Source organism: Bufo bufo, chromosome 4 (genome assembly GCF_905171765.1).
Source record: "Bufo bufo chromosome 4, aBufBuf1.1, whole genome shotgun sequence".
Classification (NCBI taxonomy): Eukaryota; Metazoa; Chordata; class Amphibia; order Anura; family Bufonidae; genus Bufo; species Bufo bufo.
Genome location: NC_053392.1, coordinates 323,455,195 through 323,481,695, shown reverse-complemented (window position 1 = coordinate 323,481,695; position 26,501 = coordinate 323,455,195). Strand labels below are relative to the sequence as shown.

Here is a 26,501-nt window from a genome sequence, read left to right as displayed (position 1 = left end):
TTTTGCAGTGCATTTAAAGGGGTTTTTCAGCTAATCCTAAAAATTGGGGCCTGAATCTAACCTGTGGAGAGAAGATAAGGACAGCCATCAGCCAGCATCAGCATTACTTGAATCCTCTTCACCTGACAATGCATCATCGCTGACCTCACAGTCTCCTTCTGGCCTTCCTTGGTTCTGATGCCTGTACACTAGTGCGTAGGCGCTGGGACCATTGGCCGTCTACTCAGTGTACAGGCTTCTGTGTGAAGCCTGTCCTGACTCATGTGCAGTGCAATGTAAGCAATTGTGTATGAATTACAGCATAACGTTCAACCTCTGTGTTGTCGTTATGCTGTGCAAGTCACTGGGGGTGCACTATGGATGGCACTTGGGGGCGCTGTGGATGTCACTGTAATGGGGGTGCTGTGGATGTCACTGTTATGGGGGCGCTGTGGAATCATGGTCCATGTGTCTGCCACATTTTCCAGGCCAACCGCGGCTTCCCTGACTCACACTGATTGTATGATAGTAATATATGATACAGCCAGTCTTTATCTGTGCTCGGGGCAATTGTAATGTACTCACATAAATATGTGTATATACCCCCCAATCAGATAGAGAATGGCTATATCATATATTACTGTGGTACAGTCAGTTTGGGTCAGGAGGGTGTGGTCGGCCTCAGAGTTGTAGCCTGCACACAGACCATGTTTCCCGAGCTGATAGTGATCATATCACACATGATAGGCCAAGAAAAACACTACAGCAGCCAGTACTAAAAAAGATGGGATTAGGCCTCATGCACACAACCTTATCTGTTTTGCGGTCTGCAAATTACAGATACAATAAATGAGGGTACTATGCACATGTGAGCCGCATTTTATTTTTATTTTTTTACAGTTTCATTGACTTCTATGGGTTTGAGGTCCACATTTTGAGGACTAGCATGGGAGATGTTCTGTCTTTTGCAGAACTGACATATGGGTGTGGAAAACACAGAGGCACTGTAGACAGTATCTGACATAAGCTTAGATACACACCATGCCAGACAGTATCATACAAGATAGCATTAGATACACAGCTTATCAGGCAGTATCGTACACAACAGGCTATGTATCTGGCTAAGCAGACTGTATTGTACATGATAGGATTAGATGCAGATGTATTTTGATGTGCTTGCTGATTCCAGCTGTTTATTACATTCCTAGATGGTGAAGGAACAGCCTCTGTACTGTCAGTGATGTGATTTAGAAACTGACTAAGGATTAGCCTAGCAGAGGTCATGTGTGGGTGTAGTAAGATGGCCACAGGAGGTGTAGTAGACATGGCTCTTGTAGTCTGATTAGCGTGAGGGTAGGGTCAGCCTGTGACTCATCATACTGCAGAGCAGCCATATAAACAGGAAGCGGTGAATGCAAACAGATCTGCCAGGATAGTCTGATGCCCAGACAGGGGAATGAAAGCACAGGCATGAAAACCAGGTATTGGGGAATATGTATGCATGGTGAGGGTTGTTAGGAGCACATAAAAATTATTTTGATTATGGAACAGGACAACCTCTTTAATTTTGGAGACATGCTGTTCCCTTCCACACACACATACAAGATATTTATACCTGAGGAATGAGACAGAACATCTCAGAAATGCATTGTCTAATTTTGCAATGAAATAAACCTTTTAACAGTTTTGAAGTAGCAGCTCCCAGTAATTTTTATTTTTTTTAACTCATTTGAAATGAAAAAAGAAAACAACTATTTTTTAAGTCGTTTCAATGAATATTGAATTTAAAAAATACCCCTTTCTGATGGCAGTGTTCCTTTAACATAGTGTCAGCTCTAATTTGCAAGCACCGTACAAGTAAATTAGCAGATTTTACAAAGTTTGACTCCAGCTTCCCAGCCTCCCAACATCCACTAAATAATGTAAATTAAAACCATACATTAACAGATTCTCATTTATGTAAGAAGCTGTACTTAGAAATTAAGAGATGAATCTCAGTGTGTCTCCTGATGCTGATGGTTATGGTTGATACTTGTCGCAATTCCCATGTGCACTGCGGTTTTGAGTCTTAAAGTAATGCATTCACTAGCTCCTCGACTTACTATAACGGCTTGTAGAAGTACATGGAAATGCTCTAGCATGCAAGGGAATAGGAGTGACGCTTCCATAAAGACTAAGGTTTTAATAATAAATCAAGCTCAGTCAAGGTTAACATTAAAGTGAACCTAAACCTTCACACCCAGTTTATTAAAACCTGTTCTAAATGTGATGGAAATTTTTTTAATGTACTTTAATTATTCTTTTTTTTACTTTTCCTAGCAAAATAGGTGCCTGAATTCAGGTGCCTATTGCGCTTTAGAATCCGTACTCTGCTGTGTATGGGAGTACAGATTCCCCTCTGGTCGCACTCAGCGCTGTACAGGCCGGAGCGGGATCCCTGCTCCTACCTTACCAGCCCTGCTCTTCTAAAGCTTGGCTTGCATACATGGGTCTGGAAGTGTTTTTAGACAAAACAGCTAACATGTATTTTAGTCTGTTACCGAAACCACTGGCTCCCTGGTAAAATCCATAGAATTTGAGGCTTTAGCAGAACGGGTGCAGGCAGAGCAGTGATGTGATCTGGGAGCTCCTGGCCTGTGACCCCCCTGCTAATAGCCTGCAGGCCACATCAGAGGTGTGTGTGAAGGTTTAGGTGCACTTTAGTTTTCTAAAAGCTTAACTTTGAGATTCTGTTAGTGTCTTGGAGTCAATGCGGCCAGGTATCACTGTTTGCAGATCATGCATGTGTACATGTCAGAAAAAGGTCAACTATTTGGCATATAAGAAACCTCTGGGATATGGAAAAAAAATCAATTTTAATTAGGACTCTGGTAGCAGACCTTATATACCTCAGTACACCTCCAGGCACTCAGGGACATTTAAGATAAATTGCCACAGAAGTATTTTCAAGCAGTGAAAAAGCTTGACAAGGTTCTGATCAGATAAAATCATTTAATAACAATCTCACAACCTGCAAGACCATGTCAGAGAGGGATTTTTTGTAATTTTGATTGCACAGAAGCAACCTTTCTTTCTTTCTTTCATTCACGGAATGACACATTTGTTTTTTACATTTGAAGTATAGATATCTATACCTATAGCAAGGTGAAGGCTGACATTGCTCATCGATGACTGTAAGAATGTGTTCCAATAGATCTGGCTGTAATATTCAGTTAGATAATCCACACCAAATTAATTTTGTTTTGGAAATGCTGCAGATTTCACACTTTGCAATCCGTTGCAGATATCTACAACATAAATTGCGGCCTATAGACTTGATGTCCCAATGCATGATATTGCTGCTGCAGTCTTGTGATAAGCTTTCCGTATGGTGAACAGTTTATTATTACACATTGGAGTCTGAAACTAGTCTGGAGACTGCTTCTTAGTTTATACATAGTCAGGTCCATAAATATTGGGACATGGACACAATTGTAAATTTTTTGGCTCTATACACCACCACAATGGATTTGAAATGAAACAAACAGGATGTGCTTTAACTGCAGACTGTCAGCTTTAATTTGAGGGTGTTTACATCCAAATCAGGTGAACGGTGTAGGAATTACAACAGTTTGCATATGTGCCTCCCACTTGTTAAGGGACTAAAAGTAATGGGATAATTGGTTTTTCAGCTGTTCCATGGCCAGGTGTGTGTTATTCTCTCATTATCCCAATTACAATGAGCAGATAAAAGGTCCAGAGTTCATTTCAAGTGTGCTATTTGCATTTGGAATCTGTTGCTGTCAACTCTCAAGATGAGATCCAAAGAGCTGTCACTATCAGTAAGCAAGCCATCATTAGGCTGAAAAAACAAAACAAACCCATCAGAGAGATAGCAAAAACATTAGGCGTGGCCGAAACAACTGTTTGGAACATTCTTAAAAAGAAGGAACGCAACGGTGAGCTCAGCAACACCAAAAGACTCGGAAGACCACGGAAAACAACTGTGGTGAATGACCAAAGAATTATTTCCCTTGTGAAGAAAACACCCTTCACAACAGTTGGCCAGATCAAGAACACTCTCCAGGAGGTAGGGATATGTGTGTCAGTCAACAATCAAGAGAAGACTTCACCAGAGTGAATACAGAGGGTTCACCACAAGATGTAAACCATTGGTGAGCCTCAAAAACAGGAAGGCCAGATTAGAGTTTGCCAAACGACATCTACAAAAGCCTTCACAGTTCTGGAACAACATCCTATGGACAGATGAGAGCAAGATCAACTTGTACCAGAGTGATGGGAAGAGAAAAGTATGGAGAAGGAAAGGAACTGCTCATGATCCTAAGCATACCACCATATCAGTGAAGCATGGTGGTGGTAGTGTCATGGCGTGGGCTTGTATGGCTGCCAATGGAACTAGTTCTCTTGTATTTATTGATTATGTGACTGCTGACAAAAGCAGCAGGATGAATTCTGAAGTGTTTCGGGCAATATTATCTGCTCATATTCAGCCAAAGGCTTCAGAACTCATTGGACGGCGCTTCACAGTGCAGATGGACAATGCCCCAAAGCATACTGCAAAAGCAACCGAAGAGTTGTTTTTTTTAAGGGAAAGAAGTGGAATGTTATGCAATGGCCAAGTCAATCACCTGACCTGAATCCGATTGAGCATGCATTTCACTTGCTGAAGACAAAACTGAAGGGAAAATGCCCCAAGAACAAGCAGGAACTGAAGATAGTTGCAGTAGAGGCCTGGCAGAGCATCACCAGGGATGAAACCCAGCGTCTGGTGATGTCTATGCGTTCCAGACTTCAGGCTGTAATCGACTGCAAAGGATTTACAACCAAGTATTAAAAAGTGCAAGTTATGATGATTATTCTGTCCCATTACTTTTGGCCCCTTAACAAGTGGGAGGCACATATGCAAACTGTTGTAATTCCTACACCGTTCACCTGATCTGGATGTAAATACCTTCAAATTAAAGCTGACCGTCTGCAGTTAAAGCACATCTTGTTCGTTTCATTTCAAATCCATTGTGGTGGTGTATAGAGCCAAAAATGTTAGAATTGTGTTGATGTCCCAATATTTATGGACCTGACTGTATAATCACATAATAGATCTATATACATATAAAAGTAAAAATTTGTACTTCATAGGTTAATACATGCCTTGATGGATCTTAACGAAACTTGGTACATAGACTCTTCATGATCCAACTTGACCCCCCCCCCCCCCCCAAAAAAAAAATATTTAATTACAGCATGTATTAATATGTATAAACTAATGTAACTGTTGGGGCATTGCTTCTCACTATGCCTCTCATCTCCCCTGCATTTCAGTCTGCCTCTCATCGCCCTATATGTGCTGTCTAAAAGATAAATTGTTGACCATAGCAACCAATTACAGCACAGCTTCTTCATTTTTGTCCATAGCAACCAATCACAACACACTTTTCATTTTACTGCAGTGCTTGTTTTTTTTGCTTTTAAAGTGGTAATTCCCCAGCATGTGCTGTATGTATGTGCTGTAACGACAAACTGACGTCAGTAGCAACCAATGAACTGATGAAGACAGCACAACTTTAATTTTACTGCAGCTCTTCTTACAGTACTATAGACTTTTGTTTACCAATCTGTGGCTTTCCAGTGTTTGCAAAACTACAGCTTCCATCTTGCCCTGCTGGTTGTTGGGGCTTGATATGAGTTGTAGTTTTGCAAAAGCTGGAGAGCCACAGGTTGGTAAACATAGGTCTACAGTGTTGTAAGAAGCGCTGCTTTCAAATAAAAGCGGTCATGTAATTGGCTGATATGGGAAAAAATAAAAGCTTTGTTGTGATTGGTTGCTATGAGCAAAAAACTGTTCGTCTTATAGACAGCACATACAGGGAGATGAGAGGCAGACTAAAATGCAGGGGATATGTAAGATCCAACAGATTATGTGCAAAGGGGCCCTCCCAAAACTGGTGCAAAGATGATTTTTTTTTAAGTTTGCAGGCATAGCCAAAGTGCTGGGGCGGCCTTACAAAGATCAGCTATCTCTCCTGACTCCCTCCCAGCTCCCCCATTCTGCTCGACTGAATGTGTATGTGTTTTTAATCGGGTAGGGGGGGAGAAAGCCTCTGCCGGCAGTTTATCTCCCGGGAGAAGAAAAATATCAGGTGAAAATATTCATTCTACACAATCCTTCTCCCCCCCAACATCATCTGTCAGCAGAGAGTAGGTAACTCCCCACATAAAATGCTGGCCCATCCACTGAGAACAGCACGTTTAGCCAACAATACACTAATGGGTATGGGGGGCTTTAAAGAGAAAAACATAAATTATAATTATTTTTTTTAAATGGTGAACTTTTTTTTACCTCACTAATTGGACCAAAGACAATGAGTATTTTCTCATTTAGGTTAGCAACACTAGGTGTCTACTCTCTTAATAATATCTACGTTACATCCCTGTACTTATGTTCTTTACCTGCCTTTTTGTCACTCTTGACATTTAAAAAATGTAAAGAAGTGAACACAATGTCATTGTTAAATTATGATTTGCGTGATATATATATTTTTTCTTTTAACCTGGGTAAATTAATCTTAAGCATTAATAATATTTTGTATTTCAATGAGGAGATTAGTTTATATTTAAATGTGAAAGACGTTTAAAGTGCAAACTTAATCAGTTCATGGTGACCTACCCTTAGAATGATAAGGAACTGCCTAGCACACCATATTCTTTATACATGAGCTGAAGCATTGTACTGTATTATCAAATAAATGCCAGGTCACTTTGACCCACTTAAATGTAAAAATGGCATATGAAGCACGACTAATATGATGAACTTATGTTTTGTAACCTATGTGACAACCAGCTTGTCTCATCATTGTTCAACTATTTTGGCAATGTAACGTATTATTCTTAATAATAAAACAATAAAGGAAAATAATACATCCAAGGTGCGTAGAAAGCACAATGTGATTAAAAAGTAACTGAACTTTTAATTAATTTTTGTAAAGTGTCCCAAATGTCCTGATAATACTTTTTCTAATGTACTTTATTTATGGATTTTGAATTTTGAATAGAGAGTGCACCTTTCCCTGTCTGCTTTAAATTCACTTTTCTCCACACCGTTGACTTCTCAGCTGTGTATGGAGTCTACACTTGGAGAATGGAGTACGGGCAGAAGCACAGATTGCTGCTCCTGCCTGTGCCCCCCTGAGGTTTACTAAATGCTGGCATAGCACATGGGTACCCTGTAACCATGTGCTATGCCAGGATTAGCTGAGCGGAGTTGGCTCCTGCAGGAAGAGCAATATGTGCTCCTGCCCGTACTCAGAGTTCTGTGGCCCTATTGATAAAGTATAGACTCTGTACACCGCGGAGAAGTCAGCGGTGTGGAGAAAAGTTAATTTAAAGCGCACAGGGAAAGGATCTCTTTAGGGGAGAATATCTCTATTAAAAATTCCTAAATAAAGTATATTAGAAAACGTATTATTAGGGCATTTGGGACATTTTACAATATTTGTGCTTGCATGTAGTGCAAAGTGGAATCTTAACAAGGACATATCTGACCTCAGTCATTTGACACATCGTATTGCCTAGTACATTTCTTTGTACATGACTTTTGGGCATAGCCTCAGGCCTTAAATTTGAGGTTCCCTTTAAGATAAATTAACAACATTGGGCCTGTGCAGTTAGATCGCACTGTCAATTAATTTCCACTGTAGATAAGTTCACAGTCCAGTTTATTGGAACAACGAGTTTCTGGAGCAGAACACTCCCTTCATCGAGTCCAATTCAGCATTTTATGGTGAACTGGACCTGATGAAGGGAATGTTCCTCTCCAGAAACACACTGTCTCAGTAAACTGGTTTGCTAGAACTTATCTACAGTGTGAATTCATCAGCAGTGTGATCCAACTGCTTCCACTTTTGTTAATTGCTCAATGAGCAGTTTCTTCTGGCCTGAGGACACAGGGATACACAGCCCCCGTTTCAACACCACATTCCCATCCATAGAATGGTGCCTATCTGCACAACCACCTCAGATGAGCTCTCCTAACGTACTACACCATGGGTTCCTCATTTTGTGTTCTGTTTTTCACAGCACTTTTAGATAAATAGCAGATCTCTAATTTATTCTTATTGCCTGAATAACACCATGTTTGTGTAAGAAATCTGATATTGAAGTGTGTTTTCCATTTTAAACATTTAGGGAATATCCACAGTGCATGCTATAAACGCATGAGGGGAGATCTGGAGTCCCATGGTCCAGTTTTCCTAAATCGTAGCAACCACTTACCCCATAGAAGTTAGAGAAGAAGCTCTATGGGAAAGCTCTGGATGCTAGTGGTGGCTTCAGGCTGACTGCTTTATAATACATTGTATGATTGGTTGCAGTGGTATGCAGCCACCCTTAGACTGGTATACATCTGATGCACTATTGCAGGAAATAAAAAATGGGACGGCCTGTGGACGGCATATGCTTATATAGCAGAATATGACAGAGGTATATACTCTGACATATCCTGCAAATGCAGTGTGAATAGATCCTTATAGAGGTTTTAGTAGCCAGAATTGTAAAAAGGTTGCATGGTACATGATATCTTCAGTACTACAGACTTTTCTAAAATGTTTCAAGCCCTGAGCCAGCTCTGACATGTCATTTGTGATTCATGGCTGTTGCAGAATGTGCGTTGCCAATGATGTGGACCCAAGGGCTGTATAGCCCCATAGGAAATCCCGTCAGATAAGGAATGCAGCACATTAAAGTGGTTTTCCAGGCTCTCGTTTTCAGGATCGATCATTAATATCCAATCTGTGAGGGTCTGAAATGTAGTACCCCCATGACTAGCCTCTGTCGCTGGAACTAGCACTTCCAATGGAGCACATCTCCGTTCAATGTATAGTGGCCATGGCCATGCATGTTATACATGCTAGAAGTAAAAAAAAAAAAACAATGGATCCAATTTGTAGCCAGTTGCGTACCGCATATTTGCCAATATTCTGAATTGGAGAATATAATTATAAACCTTGAATATAATTAAACGTAGTAGAATTAGTGATATGTCCCCATTACTCTCCTTTGTCATAGCCTATAATAATCAGAGTGCTTTTTGTAGTTTTTTTTCCACCATATTTGAGAAGTTCTTGGTAATGGCTATAAGCTTCCTTTGTCTTCTCACCTGCAGTTGGTTTTGCACATTTCCTTTTCTTAGATCATTGCACCTATCATTTTTTGTCACATTTTGACTTCATTTTATCTACTTTGTGAATATTGTAATCTATAAAGACTAGAGAGGTTATAATTGAAAGTTGTTTTTTTTCTTTTCTATTTTGCATGTATGCTTTCATGTCTACCGTCTGCTTGGCACTAAGAATAGTATTGTGGTTTTGATTCTGTTGAGATACATGTGTTAAATGCTAAGAGCATATTATTTATTTTTCCTCCTCTTTGCTTTGTGTAACCAGACAGTTTATGAATCACCTGTAATGCAAATAGCTATAGTATTGTAAAAGAAAATGGTTGAATGGAACTTTGTGTTGTTGGTGTGTGCAGTGTGCTCGTAATTGCTTAACATAATTTAGCAACCTCATAAATTTAAAAAGGTTTTCCAATAGTTTAATATTGATGGCCTATCCTCAGGATAGGTCATCCAGTATCTGATTGGTGGAGGTCCGACACTCTGCAACTGTCAAACAGCCCTTTGTAGAGGCAGAATGCTGTGCTTCCACACATCTTGGCAAGCCCGGCGCCATAGATAGAATAGTGGTTGTGCTTGGTATTGCAACCCAGGCCCATGCAGTCAAATGGGACTGAGCTACACCTAGGTCATGTCACCAATGAACATGACATCACTAGCCTTGGAAGAGGCCTCAGCATCCATTGCGGCCACTTCAAACAGCTCAACCGGGGGGGTGTTGCCGGCAGTTAGACCCTCACCTGGTCATAGAATATCAGTATTAAACTTTTGGAATCCGCCTTTAATTTTCAGAAAATATTTATTTAGCAGAACCTTGTAACCTCAACTGAGCAGACTTGCCTCCACTTTCGAAACCTTTTAAAGCAACCTGAAAAGCCGCCTCTTCAGAAAAGCCTACAGTAACCCTGCTGCCACTACACTACCATCTGGGCTGCGTATGCCCTCACCTACTGTGTTTTTCCTCCTTCCCTTGTAGATTGTGAGCCCTCTTGAGCAAGGCTTTCTTTTACTTTGTCATCTCCCAATCACAGGATAAGGGATAACTATCAGATGAGTGGAGGTCCTACCACTGGGACCCCCACCGTTCACAAGAACAAGGGCCCCGTATCCCTTGGAGCCCCCTTGAAATGGATGTAACGGCTGGTTAGAAATGTGCGCCTATGCTCTTAATTTCTAAGGGAGCACTGGAGGTAGCTGAGTACAACACTGTGATTAAAGGATAACTTTCTATAACCGAAATACCCCCTTTAATGGCACTTTCAAGTAAAATGCTAACAGTAATGTACATTGATTGAACTTCCTCCATGGCTTACCCTATTATAATCTGATGTCCATTTCTTAGAACAGAGATGTGAGATATTTAGTTGCTGAGCAACCATTAGTTTTGCTCTAGAACAAAACCTAAAAATATTAAGTTTACAGAAATCAGATATCCCAATATATTTCCTAGATGTCTTGATGCTTGCTTGAAAACACTCGGACCATGACCGCTCTCAAGCTATAAAAGTGGGCAGTACAATTTTTTAGTGCAATCAGAAATCTGCTATGTTAGTATTTGTGCTGTTACCGAGTGCTTCATCATGTGGTGGCAACTTGAACTTTTAGTTTAATTTTCCTTAGATCAACTCTACAACCTGATATGTGACTGAAATCGCATTGAAAAGGCTTGAGTTTTTAAGCACTGACATTAACCCACACAAATTTTCTGCAGACTTAGAAAATATAAAAAAAATTGTTTTTACCTGTAGAATTCCTAAAATTGTATTTATTTTTACATTTTTATTAGAAGAAAAAAAAATTTATGTTCAGGCAAAAAAGTAAGGTCCTTGGGTAGAAGTTTTGTTAACCTCATCTCATTGCATTCAGTTTGCTCTAAGTGATTTTGCAATGACCAGATGTGAAGCAGTCTGATAACTGACAAATTATGGTAGGGCAATAAATCTTCTGTCACTACTATACATTTCACCAAGCTTGGCTATTTTCCCTTGTCATGTTCCAAGGCTTGTTGAAAAGTTCAACATAGACTAATATTGGGTGCCACTTCCAGTAGGTGACACTAGCAAGACAGTTCTCTTTCTCTGGGAGTTACCGCTTTGCACAGCAGTAAGTCTTCTTGATATCTGACCTTATTTTTGTACTGACTATTATTAGTAGTCTATCAATTTTTGTTTCCACTTCTGACCATCCCCGAGAGATCTCTCCAGTGCTTGAACTTCTTCTATTTTTAATTAATTGTAGGACAGTGCTTCAATTGCAGTGATATTGCTTAGCAATCTTGCAATTTTCCACTCTTCTGTTCCTGCTAATTAATGTTATGATTGTTAACTATTGCATATTAATTTTTACATGTGTTTCTAAAAGACTGAGAGCATGTGTCATGGCGAATTATGCAAAAAAGATTTATTTTGAATAGGTACTGTAGTTTCAATAAACTTTGCATAAATCAATAGTGCAAATGATTGTAACGCATTTTGTAATATTCCTAGAGAAAATACATTTTAATTCCCTTATGAACCACTTCTTCTCCCCCTGTCTCCTGAACTGATCATTCAACCTCAGTCCAGTTGAAAAAAATCGAGGATGAACAGCACTATAAGCAGTATATGAGTAGTAGGTGCTCGTCTCCAAGGGGGTGGTAAAATCCCCCAAAGGTAGTGTGAACAATAAAGATGAAAAACGTTTTGTCAAGCTTGACAAAAGGCTTCCTTAAGCCGAAACGTTGCATCTGGATTAAAATTCCACAAGTTTGGACGTGCTGTCTCCGTTTTTTAATTTTTATTGTTCAACCTCAGTCCATTGCTAAAATCCATTTTAAGAGATGAAAGGGGACTATCAGCTTCCTGAGGGATTAGGTTACATGATGCCCATAGACGTTTATGAAGAGGGTAGAGCAGTGCTGCAGTAACAGAGAGAGACACAGAAAAATGGAACATTGACCCGACCGTATGTATTTTACAGTCTGCAAAATACGGATGATGAACTGTCTGTGAACCGCATTTTGCAAGTATAGGATGCGTTCTATCTTTTGTGGAATGGACATACAGATGCGGAAAGCACATGGATATTTTCTGTGTTCTTTCCGCATCTGTATGTACATTCCGCAAAACAAAGAACTTGACTGCAAATGCCGACCACGTCAGTAGGTCCGCAAATTGAAAAAAAAGTGACAACGCAGAGGTCACTGGGATATCATCTGTATTTTGCTTATCCATCATGTGAATGTCCCCTTAGTCTGTGTCTCTCTCTTTCTGTTACTACAGCACTGCTCCCCCGTCTCCATAAACGTCTATGGGCAGCATGCAACCTAATCCTGAAGAAACACTTGTGGTTCAAGTATGTGTTTTACTGACTCACTCCAGTGCTGCATTCAGAGCTACTCTTCTCAGTACGGCTGTACTCCATGCTGCTGCCACTTCTAAAAGTGTGCCACAGATAGACAGGGGAACTGGATCTCCTCTTCTCTTTGTGTTCTGTTTATGGGAGACATCATATTTGTAATCAAACGTAGTGATACTCCCCACGAACACAAAATGGCTATTCTGAAAAGTTACCTGAAATGACAGGTACATTTTAAAAGTTTAAAAAGTCAGAGACAAAATTTTGTCTCTTGTGTAATTTTAATGTTACTACTGTAGCTACTGTAAACCCTATATCGATGTTATCTAAAAAAATAAATAAATTTTACAAAACATATGGTCTATATGTGTGTGATTTACAATATATTTGCAGCATCTCTCCTCCCGCCGGCCGTGTCTGCAGTGTAAATCTCGCGCCGTTCAGTATTCGGCGCAGGCGCAGTGAGGGAAGGATGCTCAGCGGCTGCTGGCTTTCTCACTGTGCCTGCGCCGAATACTGAACGGCGTGACATTTAGGCTACTTTCACACTCGCGTTAGGTGCGGATCCGTCTGGTATCTGCACCGACTGATCCGCACCTATAATGTAAACACTCGTATCTGTTCAGAACGGATCCATTTGCATTATTCTGTCAAAAAAAAGTCTAAGTCAAAATGGATCTGTCCTGACTTGCATTGAAAGTCAATGGGGGACGGATCCATTTTCAATTGCACCATATTGTGTCAGTGAAAACGGATCCGTCCCCATTGACTTTCAATGCAAGTCAGGACGGATCCGTTTGGCTCCGCATCCAGAGCTGAATGGAGGCGGAACGGAGCCAAATTGATGCATTCTGAACAGATCCTTATCCATTCATAATGCATTGGGGCTGAACTGATTCGTTTTGAACCGTTTGTGAGAGCCCTGAAACGGATCTCACAAACGGAATTTAAAACGCCAGTGTAAAAGTAGCCTTACACTGCGGACACAACCGGCGGTAGGAGAGCAGCACTGTCCTGGTCCTGTCAATCAATATAAGAAGGGCGTTAAGAGGTGGGCAAATGGAGCCTCTAGGAGCAGGTTCAATGCCCCTCCCCCCAGCTCCTAGAGGCTGATTAGCATATTATAAAAGTTAGTTTTTCTCAATAAAGGCTTTAGGCAGTGAGATGGCACTAATATAGTTATGTTAGTACATCGCTAATGTCAGCCAGCTTAATACCCATTTTTCAGGTGACAGAAACCCTTTAAAACCATGTCAGCCAGTTGCTTTCAGCCTGCACTTATCTCGGCACAATTCGTAGTAGATATGCAGAGCGAGGAAGATAATGAATAATTGTTACTATCAATGTCTCCCAAGCATGCGACTCCGTTTGCTAGTAGAACTGATTGTATGCTGCTGAGCTTCTCCCTGGTTTCACCGCATTGTTGTCTAGATGATTACAGCAAGCGGTTTGCCATCTACAAGGAATCCTGTGAATCTTACTGCAGTATTCAGTACTGCGGCCACTTTTTTGTAGCGATTTGCTCCACCATCAAAAGGATTGAGTGTACTTCCTATGGACAAACGTGCAATAGCAGATTCCTCCATATCCTGTGCTTTGTCCTCTCGTTTAGCTTCAAGATCTATGCGATTCAAGATCTGTTCAAAATGATTAGCATGCACTAAGCAGCACATAGTTTTACGCATATTTGCTTAGAATTACACGTTCGGCAGAATAACTGCTGCGGTGAGTGTTCATTGCTGTCGTGTTATTCCACCTTGTTGCTTTGATAAAGATACCGTGCAGTTACTCTGAGCTCAGTTCAGCAAATTAGAAGGACTTCTGCAGCCCCCAAACACTCTTAATAGATTGCCTATATTTTTGTGTTAATCTCACACATAAATTGGGAATTCATGCTACAATGAATATCTTCCAAGATGCTGCCAAGAAATGTTAATGCATTGTTTTTCGATTACTTCTGGACAGTGTAGAATATTGAAATCTGGTGTCTGTGATTCTTTACAAATCAGTGGCCAATGTACTTTATAAGTGGAAGGATGTGGCACGTAATAGACCAGGACCTATCAATTATAATGTCTTGTGCTTTCAATGTCTGTATATTATGTTTGGCTGGCTTTATTTACATGCTACTATTCATGCAGAGATTTGTCAATAGGATGCAGATATTTTCTTTACAAAACAATGACATAACAATTTGAGAATGGCAGACCATTTCTGTGTAGATGTCGTGAAACAGTTCTGTTCCCTCACATGCTGTGCAGATGTAAGATAAAGTACAGTACATGAACCCTTTGGAATTACTTGGATGTCTGCATTCATCACTAAGACAGTGTGAGCTGATTGTTTTCTAAGTCACAATGATAGAAAAGCACGATGTAACCAAGCTAATAGCACACAAACAAACACATCATTAATTTCTTTTATTAGGCACATTAAGTAACCTTCCACTATGGAGGAAGATAAAGTAAGCAAACCCTTAAATTTAATAACCTGTCGATCCCCTTTTACCAGCAATTACCTCCACTAAATATTTCCTGTAGCTACAAATAAGATTTGCACAATATTGAGGAATTTTGGACCATTCCTCCCTGCAAATGTATTTCAGGTCATCAGTATTTTTCAGATACCTTCTGTGCGCTGCCGCAGCATCTAAATAGGTTTAAGTTCAAGACTCTGACTTGGACAGTCTTATTTGCATCTACAGGAATGGTTTAGTATAGGTAATTGTGGCTAAAGGAATATCTAAAGGTTTTAAAATTCAAGGGTTCACTTAGTGTTTGTCTCTACTATGAATGTTATCTCCATGCTCACAGAAATATCATAAAATAATTGTAATTGATAATTAAAATAATTTAACAAAACTTGATTGAAAAGTACATTTATATGTTAAAAATTGTCCTGAACTATCAAGCCTATTTTCTTTATTGTGATAAGTACACAGTCTTGTACATAATTAAAGAATACGTCAAAAACTGTGTCCAACATGTCACTGATCAGCAGATGTGAACCCACTGTGCCACTAACTAGCAATACTCTGGAGGGGAGTAACTAAGCAACTCCCCGGATTTCACTAGAGGCTCAGATGGTGAGGATAGGCTTGAACGTAATTGCCAGGGGCTACTCCAGAGCGTAAACCAGTCAGTGGCAGCTGGTCCAGGCAGACTAGGAGGTACCTGCGAAGGTACTGACAGTACAGACGTGGTCAGACAGGCAGGGTCGTTACCAGGAGAAATAAGACAGGAACCGGAGGAAGAGGCAAAGACGTAGTCAGAACAAACAATGGGTCAGGGCAAGGTGGCACAGGAACAAGGTCAGACAATCCGGGTCAGCAACGAAGTCCAGGAACGAAATATGAAGTCAGGAACATGAGCTCTTTAGCACAAGATTAGGACCTTGATTCTGAGGCCTCTGGGTAAAGGGCTGAGCCACTTAAATACCTGCAGGAGAACCAGGGTAGGTTAACGAGATAACATGACATGACTCAGCCCCGCCCAGGGAGTGATGCGTACTGCCACATCAGCAGCCGGGTACAATCAGTGATCAGGTCAAATGGAAGTTGTGGAGCTGAATCCACATAGGCAATACCAACCGCACAGGCAGAGTCCAGAGCTGCAACAGAGGCTGGAAGTAGAGATCACAGATGAGCCCGGGACCATGGTGAAGAGTGGGGGAACAGCGTCGTACAGAGGTCGCTGTTACACAACATCTCACAGTTGACCGAGTAGAACAAAGAATGTAGGTGAACACATACAGTGATAGCAGCCAGATATTTTTCATTGGCCGTTAGATCTCCAGGAGCACATAATCGTGGCTTAAATAGCAAGTGTCACATATATTTTATTGGTCATTAGATTAGGTAATCTCTATAATCCTAACGTGTTTCCCCTATACTATTGGTTCATCAGAGGGTAAATATAAAGGATAAAAATAGAAATATAACACTGACAATAACAGGATAAAAAACAATCCAAAATCCAGACATTTCTGGAAGATACAGAAAAAAAAAACACCTTCATATACACCTTATATAGTGATGTGGTTACATCCATATTAAATATTAATACCTGTTCCACCTTGTGGTAAATCCTTAGTACATCGACAAGGGCTAATAAATATATACACACATGGTATGGAGGATAGAATACTGAATATGAATACTGATGTAGGTGCCATACTGGACGATATCCCAAAGAGATGAAAATTACCAAGGAGATGGGTATGCTCCTCAAGGATGAATATAACCCGAAAATCTCTCCCATGTAATTATCTTATCATTAGAGGTGCAGGATAATTCTCCTAAGGAAGGTACTTCTACTATGGAGTCGGGTGAACAGGGATGTAAGACGGCAAAGGAGGGAATAGGATATGAGGCGCCAATGGATATTTGCAATGAATGGTAGTGAAAGGTCTAGATGTGATGACTCAAAGGGAATAAAGGCAGCTCCCCAAACCATGAAAATCAGTGCACACCAGTGAACTGCTGAAATGATAAGAGATAAGAAAGAAAGTCTAAGTGACAAACAAATAGACAGTATATAAAATTTGTAATTGTAGTATAAAATATGTAATTGTAGTATAACATTTTTTTTATACTACAATTACAAATTTTATACTGTCTGTGTTTGTCACTTAGAGACTTTTTATTTTCTTCCTGGTACACTTTTACCTTGCTACTCTATTAAGAGTTAATTTTGTTCACCACTCTGGCATTGGACGATAATTGAATACTGCAGACGGGTGTTTCTGGTGCACCCACTGTGCTCCTAGGATATACCTGGAACAGCACTGCCTTTCTTTCTTATCTCATGTAACCAAGTGGAGAGAGAATGTGGCCCTGTATACATGTGCAGATGAAATGCAGGGAGTAATTGATATACAACAAGCAGACGATAGTCGACCAATGCCTCAACCACTGGTACATAGAAATGAAATAAGAGAAAGTGGCAATCAGGTATGCAGCAGTGGCCATTCCATAAAAATCCAGACCATAGTACAATGTAAAAAAAAGCACCTCATCAAACTACCCTTTGCTGAAACAACCCACCTTTCTGGATTCTTTTTTCCTCATCCATCTGGGCATTCTGGGTGAGATATACACCCCCTCCAGTACTCTTCCAGACACTGCTGTATTTACTATACTTGTATATATGTGTGTACAACAGGAGGCGTCCCTCTTACTTCACTTGTACCCAATTTTAGTAAGCTCTACAGTCCGTTGACATTGACTGACTCCATATTCTGACACGCTCACAATGTTGAGCGTCTGGAGGAATTATTGGTCCAGTACTGCAATCTTTCGGAGTTCTTAATAGGGCAACCTGAAAAAATCACTGCATTGTTACTGTTAATCTCAGTTATGTGAGTTTTCTCAGTTGTCAGGATTTTCTTGCATAGCTCAGTCATCATATCATAATTTGACGGCATGCGAGAATTAAAATGATGCATAACCTTTTACATGAAGTCGGTGGTACAACATTAATATGTGGCAAGAATATTGATTGGTAGTGAGGTATGAAACAGAGATGTCTACCGTTTCGATACTTTGTGTTCGGCTTCAGTGCAAACAATGGGAGTATTTAGAATATCAAAAGAAGGTGCCTTAGTCGTTTTTGTGATTGCATATTTCCGCTACACATGAATGTCTTCTCATTATGAACTAATCAGTCATTTACCAAATGCTTTTGTCTTCTACAGGTGCAAAGGTCTAGAAATAAGCAGCTAAGAGAGTTGTTTCCAGATGGATTTAGTATTCATCATGCAGGCATGCTGCGGCAAGATAGGAGTATGGTGGAGAACCTCTTTTCTCAGGGACATATCAAAGTCCTGGTTTGCACAGCCACATTAGCCTGGGGTGTCAATCTCCCGGCTCACGCTGTTATCATTAAGGTAAGAGATTATTCTGCAGAACGGAATAACATTGTCTGCTTCTTATTCTGCAGTAGAAATTAGAACAATTGAAGCAGTGATACATTTTTTGTTAATACGTCGAGGTTCTTTCTGGCACATATTCAGCTGTGATTTATAACAGTGCGAGTTTTTCATAGTACGTTCCCGCTCACTATTCATCAGTGGATAATAAAGTCATATAATAAAACGTTGCCCAGTATCTTGCCATTCCCCAGCTGCAGCAAGAGAAATCACCTGAAGCCAGACCTGGCAGTTCACTTCGGTACAAGCACAGTCTGGGGAACAGCAGTTTGCCGTGGGATGTACACAATGCAAATGACCTGTTGGGTTAGACCTCTTGTGCTCCATTTAATTGAATAGCAACCTACAACTTGTCTGCATGTAAAAAGACAAATCATGCCTTAGGAATTGCAGAATAGGGCATCAGAGGCCTCGAAGCAGCTCTGAAGCCTTGAATAAAAGCACACCCTCGCTTGTGTTCTGTTGCTAATATGACATGACTAGGAGGACATGTAAATGTTACTCTGATTTGTCGTCTTTTGTTCCTGTTCTGCAGGTTATATTCTTTCTTTTTTTGCATAGATATATTTCTTTTTATTATAAAACACATTAACTTTTTACATTGATGTTAGTCATTTATAGTTGATCTATTATATGTATTTATTTCTACTTTGTGACATTGAAAGGGGTTTTCTCATTCTCAACATTTTGTGATATTGCTAGGATATGCCACAATGATGCTTCTGAACCTAAGGGAGTGCAGCCACCCAAAAAAATCAACCACAATGGAAGTTTTGAAAATAGGTGAGCGCTGTAACTCTCCAACTCACAACAGTGATTAGAGAGGTGGCGCAGTTTCTCCATTTGGGGGAGAAGATGGCTAGAAGGTTGGAGGAGTGTTTAAACTAGGGACTGGGGAGGGTAATTATGTTAAAGGATGGGAAGATAGTGCAGATAGAGACCAGGGGGAAGGTAATGGGACTGGGGGAGAAATGGAAGGTACAAAATATACATAAACCTCTTAAATGTACAGTACAGACCAAAAGTTTGGACACACCTTCTCATTCAAAGAGTTTTCTTTATTTTCATGACTATGAAGGCATCAAAACTATAAATTAACACATGTGGAATTATATACATAACAAACAAGTGTGAAACAACTGAAAATATGTCATATTCTAGGTTCTTCAAAGTAGCCACCTTTTGCTTTGATTACTGCTTTGCACACTCTTGGCATTCTCTTGATGAGCTTCAAGAGGTAGCCCCCTGAAATGATCTTCCAACAGTCTTGAAGGAGTTCCCAGAGATGCTTAGCACTTGTTGGCCCTTTTGCCTTCACTCTAAGGTCCAGCTCACCCCAAACCATCTCGATTGGGTTCAGGTCCGGTGACTGTGGAGGCCAGGCCGCATCACTCTCCTTCATGGTCAAATAGCCCTTAGTTTCAAAGTTTTCCCAATTTTTCAGCTGACTGACTGACCTTCATTTCTTAAAGTAATGATGGCCACTCGTTTTTCTTTACTTAGCTGCTTTTTTCTTGCCATAATACAAATTCTAACAGTCTATTCAGTAGGACTATCAGCTGTGTATCCACCTGACTTCTCCTCAACGCAACTGATGGTCCCAACCCCATTTATAAGGCAAGAAATCCCACTTATTAAACCTGACAGGGCACACCTGTGAAGTGAAAACCATTTCATGGGACTACCTCTTGAAGCTCATCAAGAGAATGCCAAGAGTGTGCAAAGCAGTAATCAAAGCAAAAGGTGGCTACTTTGAAGAACCTAGAATATGACATATTTTCAGTTGTTTCACATTTGTTTGTTATGAATATAATTCCACATGTGTTAATTCATAGTTTTGATGCCTTCAGTGTGAATCTACAATTTTCATAGTCATGAAAATAAAGAAAACTCTTTGAATGAGAAGGTGTGCCCAAACTTTTGGTCTATACTGTATACAGTACTACATGTAAAATACAGATAAAACGAAAGTCAGTCCTGTGTCCCAACACGGACAATTACTTGCGCTGCTGCTGGTCCCGAGATAGTGTGGTAGGTTTCACACAGGCAAAATCAAAGTCAATAGGTTTTGGAACCGCGCTGCAGGAAAATATGTATCCTGGTCCCAGGTGGATGATACAAGGGTGTCAGCCCCTCTCCTCGACAGCCGGAGGGTACGGTCCTCCTAGACCCCCTCCTCTACAAAATTTAAGGAGATAGGCAAGATAGTGAAGCACCCTTGAGAATGTTATATTAAAAAGGTTTTATTCTACTTACAACAGGTCAGTAGACAAAAGGCATAAAATTACAAAATGATCGTCACGTTCCTGCCCGACCCGGGTTTCGCTACCTCGCTTCTTCAAGGGCGATGACTGAGCATGCTCACACACGAGCCCTTTAAGTAGCCCAGCTGTCTCATTATTCAAGCGGGTGTGGTTCCGATCCATATAAAGTGTTTTCAATATAACAGTTTTACAACATATAACACAGAGTTCCATTCATTAGTTCATTAATACAATCATTTTTAAAATATAAAAATACACATAGAAATACATACTCGTGTAATTGTTATTGCCAATTCATAAATGAGCCCTTTCGGGTTACCGCTCATAACCAAACTCAATATATAATTTAATTAATAAATAAATAAATACAGCCCCTTTATATGCATATATCCCCCACAAGATCTTCTATTGTCCTAAACCTATTCCAACTCATTCTGTTATAGTAGTCCTATCATCCTATGTATGTCATCCACTCTTACAATGTTTTTAATATAACATTCTCAAGGGTGCTTCACTATCTTGCCTATCTCCTTAAATTTTGTAGAGGAGGGGGTCTAGGAGGACTGTACCCTCCGGCTGTCGAGGAGAGGGGCTGACACCCTTGTATCATCCACCTGGGACCAGGATACATATTTTCCTGCAGCGCGGTTCCAAAACCTATTGATACAGTACTACATGACTATATTCTAGCGCAATCTATAGTGCATATAAAACACCTCCCACTGTCCTTGATACAAGCCTACAAATACAACAAATCTGTCTATCTCTGCCTTAAAGGGGATATTTAGCCCACAGTGGCCTTTTAGGCACTGCCCCCCTCCCCATCCCCTAAAGTGGCAGGACCTGTGGAGGAATGTTACTCGCTCCCTGCCACTAGGTTAAGACTCCTTTATACTCCTGCTGCCACTGATCTCTTCAGTTTGCCCATGTCAACATCCAGTTTGACATGGCTCATCTTGGGCGCTTCGGCAAAGACTGGCCACAATGGGTCACCTGCCACAGCAAGTGACATGTCAAACCACATGTTGATACGAGAAGACCACAGAGGTGCAGCAGGTGCAGGAGAACTTAGTTAGGGGGCTGAGTGGCACCTAGACCACGTGACCAATGATTGCGACTTCACTGCCCCAAGGTAAGTAGCGAGAAGGCCATGGCATTCACAAGAGTATCGGGGCTTTCTCCTACAGCTGATCAGCGAGGGTCCCGGGTTTTGGACCTCCACAGATCAGATGCTGATGAGGTCATCAGTTACCGAGAAGCAGGATACCCCCTGTAGTGGAAACTAGTCCAAGACTGATCCCCAGTGGCATCTGATGTACGTACATTGTTCATCTAAAGCAGCGGACAGTATAGCTTGCATCACTGTGTATGCATATTCAGGTAAGGTGTACAGTGGTCGTCTCCATATGAACAAGGCTATTATGTCCGATGCTACTGGAGATGAGTCCCAGATTCATCTATAGCAAGTTCAAACTTCTTTTTGTAGCTAATCCTGAAATAGATGGTTTTTAAATGTGCATCGTAGAAGGCAAAAACCCAGCTGCCCAACTTAGCTGACGGCTCATGTGATGCTCTTCTCTGATCTCCTAACCTCATAAACTCTATAGCTCAATTATTATCTTCCTGATAAGAATATTGCTTTAATAAGTGTTTATAAGCTGTTAGTAGCTCAGAGATGTTGACTATACATGAAAGCAAGATGCTCGCAGCTAGGCTAAAACGTAACCCTTTATGAATAAAACCTTTAATACCAATTGAAAATATGATTTTTAGCCCAAAATGAGTAAAAAGCTATAATAAAAAAATTTCTCCAATAGTGTTCATAGCTTTTAACTAAACCAATAAAACACTTTAAAAGGGAAAATAGTACTGCTTTGTTTTGCACCAGTTAAGTTCTCTTAATGTCTTCAATACAGGGGACACAAATATATGATGCCAAACGAGGTTCATTTGTGGATCTGGGAATTTTAGATGTTATGCAGATCTTTGGACGAGCTGGACGGCCACAGTTTGATAAATTTGGAGAAGGCACCATCATTACAACCCATGATAAACTCAGCCATTACCTGACACTGCTTACACAGCAAAATCCAATTGAAAGTCAGTTTCTTGAAAGCCTTGGAGACAATTTGAATGCAGAGGTAAATGTAATAACTAACAGTTTTATGTCAATTTTATGTTATATTGAAAATGTCTATAGAGCAGTAGAAACTGAGCAGATTAAATACACAAATATATAGAGAGGCGGTCGGCACTGCCCAGAGTGGACCATATGCATATGAGGACTACTCCTGCGTACATTTGTTTGTGATCTCCGGTGGTGCTCAGCTGACCCACAGCTTCAACTCTTGAATCAACACCATGTAGATAGAAGAAAACAGCGGCACTCACCAATATTCTTTCTGCAGCTTTTATTGTTCCATTAAAACACGATGGATGTGGGGGGGCGGAGCTTGCGCCTGAATAGCATGGACGCTTGAGGCTGCAGCTCCGTTATTGAAATCGCCACCGAAGCCTTTATCTCATACGCTGGCGCACCGATCATGGTGAAAATTGGAGGCCCTAGAACCGGAGACCAAGCCGCACAGGATAGGAGAAACCCTACCACCGGAGAGATGGACAAATTTATAAAGAAAGCAGCGGCGCTGCATGTGTCCAGAGAGCCCAAGATGGCACCGACTCCTACTCGCGCCCCGCGCTCTAAACACACTGACCTGCTGGATCAAGCTGCAGGCGGTCAGGAGGACACAGACGACCTCCCTATCTCACGCACCTTTCTGAAGGAGCTCCTATCTTCTTCTTTGGCATCTGCCCTGGAGCCTCTGAGCTCCGATCTTGCGGCCATCAAACAGGAAATATCGCAGGTGGGAGGCCGGGTTGAAACGCTGGAATGCACACAAGAGGCCATCATACGACACCAAACTGAAGTGTCCCAACGGTTCCAGACCATCCAGCAAAAGATGAATAGCCTATGCAACTCCCTGGAAGACCAGGAAAACAGAGGTAGGCGAAACAACCTACGTTTCCGCGGTGTCCCCGAATCTGTGGACACAGGAGACATAACTAGTACTGTTGTACAAATATGCATGTCTCTTCTTGGCCCAGAAACACCCCATGAAGTCATTCTGGAGAGGGCCCACCGTGCCCTAAGGCCTAAGCCTGCTCCCACAGCCCCACCAAGGGACATTATATGTAAATTTCTTAGCTTCCCGGTTAAAGAAGCAGTCATCATCAAAGCCCGTTAATCTGGCAAAGTGACCTGGGATGGCCATGATATACAAATCTACCAGGACTTGGCCCAATCCACCCTGGATAAAAGAAGAGCTCTAGGTCCGCTGACAAGATGGCTCAGAGATCATAAGATTCCATACAGATGGACATTCCCTTTTGGCCTATCATTTATGAACGAAGGACGCAGACTCTCTGTTTCCAACTATGCAGATCTGAACTCAATCTTTGATTACCTTCAGATTGAACCCCTTGAGATAGAAAACTGGGACCTGTTCCAAGACCTATCCAACCTCCCTGACATTCCACAACCAGGCATCTGGGAACGTCAACGTACCCCCAGATGTCAAAAGAGCCGTAGGAATTCTAGGAAGACCTCGTCCAGGAGACTACCTATGGACAATTGATCATCTTTTCACAAGTCCCTCCAGATCCCCCAGATCTTTAACAATTTGGTGATTTCTAACATGTTTCTTCCTTTCTCCCCCCAGCTCTTTCTTAGGCTACACCATGCCTGTTACTCTTCTGGTTACACCAGATATGTTATTTCATAGTTATATTGTTAACACCTTTGTTCTAGGATGTAACATGCTCTGTGGTCCCTTTAAATATTCCGTAGAAAAATATTATGCTAGGTATTTATCCGTACTACCCTGCAGGTTTGAGATATATACCCCCTGTGGCGGGGGGCGACGGAGCAGTCCCACTTCTCTTATAATGCATTATGGCAGACATACAAATCACCTCCTATAATGTAAAAGGCTTTAACGCCCCTTCCAAACGCTGCCAAATTCTTTCGGAATTGAGGAGGTTGGGCTGCTCCGTGGTCCTTCTCGAGGAGACTCACTTCAGGGTGAATCACTTCCCGAACTTATCTCACTCCTACTTCCCCACTTGGTATCACTGTGGCACAAATTTGTCCGCCTCCAGAGGGGTCAGCGTAGGATTTAGTTAAAACATCCCTTTCACCTACTTAGATCATATAATATAATATTTATTTTTCTAAAAGGTAACATAGCAAATCAGACATACACATTTATTAATGTGTATGCTCCAAATGTCAACCAGGTCACATGGCTTCACAAAATTCTCCAAACGATTGATCACTTCAGAGAGGGAGTGACCATCATGGGAGGCGATTTCAACCTTACTCTGGTCCCCCCAGCAGATTCTTCCTCCAAAAAATCGGCTATCTCAAATAAAGCCCTAAGCAAGTTGAGGAAATCTCTCCATGAGCGACGCCTGGTTGACATCTGGAGAACTCTAAACCCTACCGTAGGGGATTATACATTCTATTCCAACCCACACAGTTCATACCAACGCTTGGACTACTTACTGGTTTCATCCGACCACATCCAATTATGCTCTAAGGCCCAGATTGTTTCTATTAGCCTATCCGACCATGCCCCTGTATTGATTAACATCCTCACACCCGATAGACCCATCAATTCATTCAGATGGAGACTTAACGAATTATTGATCCAAACCCCAGAAAACAAAGAAAAAGTTCTCAATTGGCTGAGAGACTTCTTCTCATCTAATAATACCCCCGATATCCACCCTTATACCCTATGGGATGCCCATAAAGCATACATCCGGGGTCAACTCATAAGTTTGGGCTCCTTTACAAAGAAAATAAGACTCGCCCACATTGATTCCCTCTTAAAACACGATGGATGTGTGTACAGCATAGCAAAAGGCAACAGCCACTTCGAGCTTCCTGCGCTTCCTCTGGCCTCAAGGAAAGCCTCAGGAAGCGCAAAACGCCTTTTGCTGTGCTGTACCCGCATCCATTGTGGTTTAATAGAACAATAAAAGCTGCAGAAAGAATATTGTTGAGTGCCGCTGTTTTCTTCTATCTACATGATGTTGAAACTGAGCAGATTGATATATAGTTTTGTGGGAAAAGATTCAGTGTAATTTATACATTCTATACTTAGGAGTCCAGTGGGCGGTCCTACCTAGTGATTGACAGCCATCTCTGTTTGCATAGTAATGCAGGGAAGTTATGCTGAATATTTTCCGAACAAACTATATATCAATCTGCTAACCTCCTGCTATCTAATATGCTGCCGTCAGATAGGACTGCATGTACAATTTAACAGGTTCCTTTCAATACTAGCACCGCATAACATAATATCTTCTTGATTTGGTGAAATCCCACATGGAATGCGAAATAGCGATCAGGAAAAAAAATAATAATAAATTCCTTATGTGAGTGCAAGTGAAATCGAAACTTTGGGAGAAAGGGACATGCTTACAGTTCCTTACTGCTAGACAAGCTATGCTCTGTCCTAAACTACTTTTAATATTAGGCAAAGATAACCTTACCCAAGTCGACACAAAGGGAGAGATTTATCATCTCCTTTGTGACATAAATGTGGCCTTAAAAAGTCACATTTGTGACTTTTTAGAAAATTGTCATATCTGCCACTTTTCTCCATCCTCTCCTCGCGGTGATTGGGGCATGGCGAGCCACCCAAACAAAACAGTTTTCTGCCACATATGAAGCCAGAAATCTATGGCAGCTGTGAGCTGTCGCAGATTTCTGGTTAGGCGCACAGATTGGAGGAGGATGCACCTAATTTATGACCAGA

At 41.1% G+C, this 26,501-nt stretch overlaps 1 protein-coding gene across 1 annotated transcript in view; it reads left to right on the top strand.

Annotated features, from left to right (window-relative positions):
• The window catches only part of ASCC3 (activating signal cointegrator 1 complex subunit 3), a 742,201-nt gene that overhangs the window by 465,812 nt on the left and 249,888 nt on the right, over nt 1–26,501 (top strand). Inside the window, exons 15-16 of the mRNA XM_040428803.1 lie at nt 18,179–18,370; nt 22,593–22,817. Of these exons, the coding sequence (XP_040284737.1) occupies nt 18,179–18,370; nt 22,593–22,817 (417 nt within the window). The remainder of the gene's footprint in view (nt 1–18,178; nt 18,371–22,592; nt 22,818–26,501) is intronic.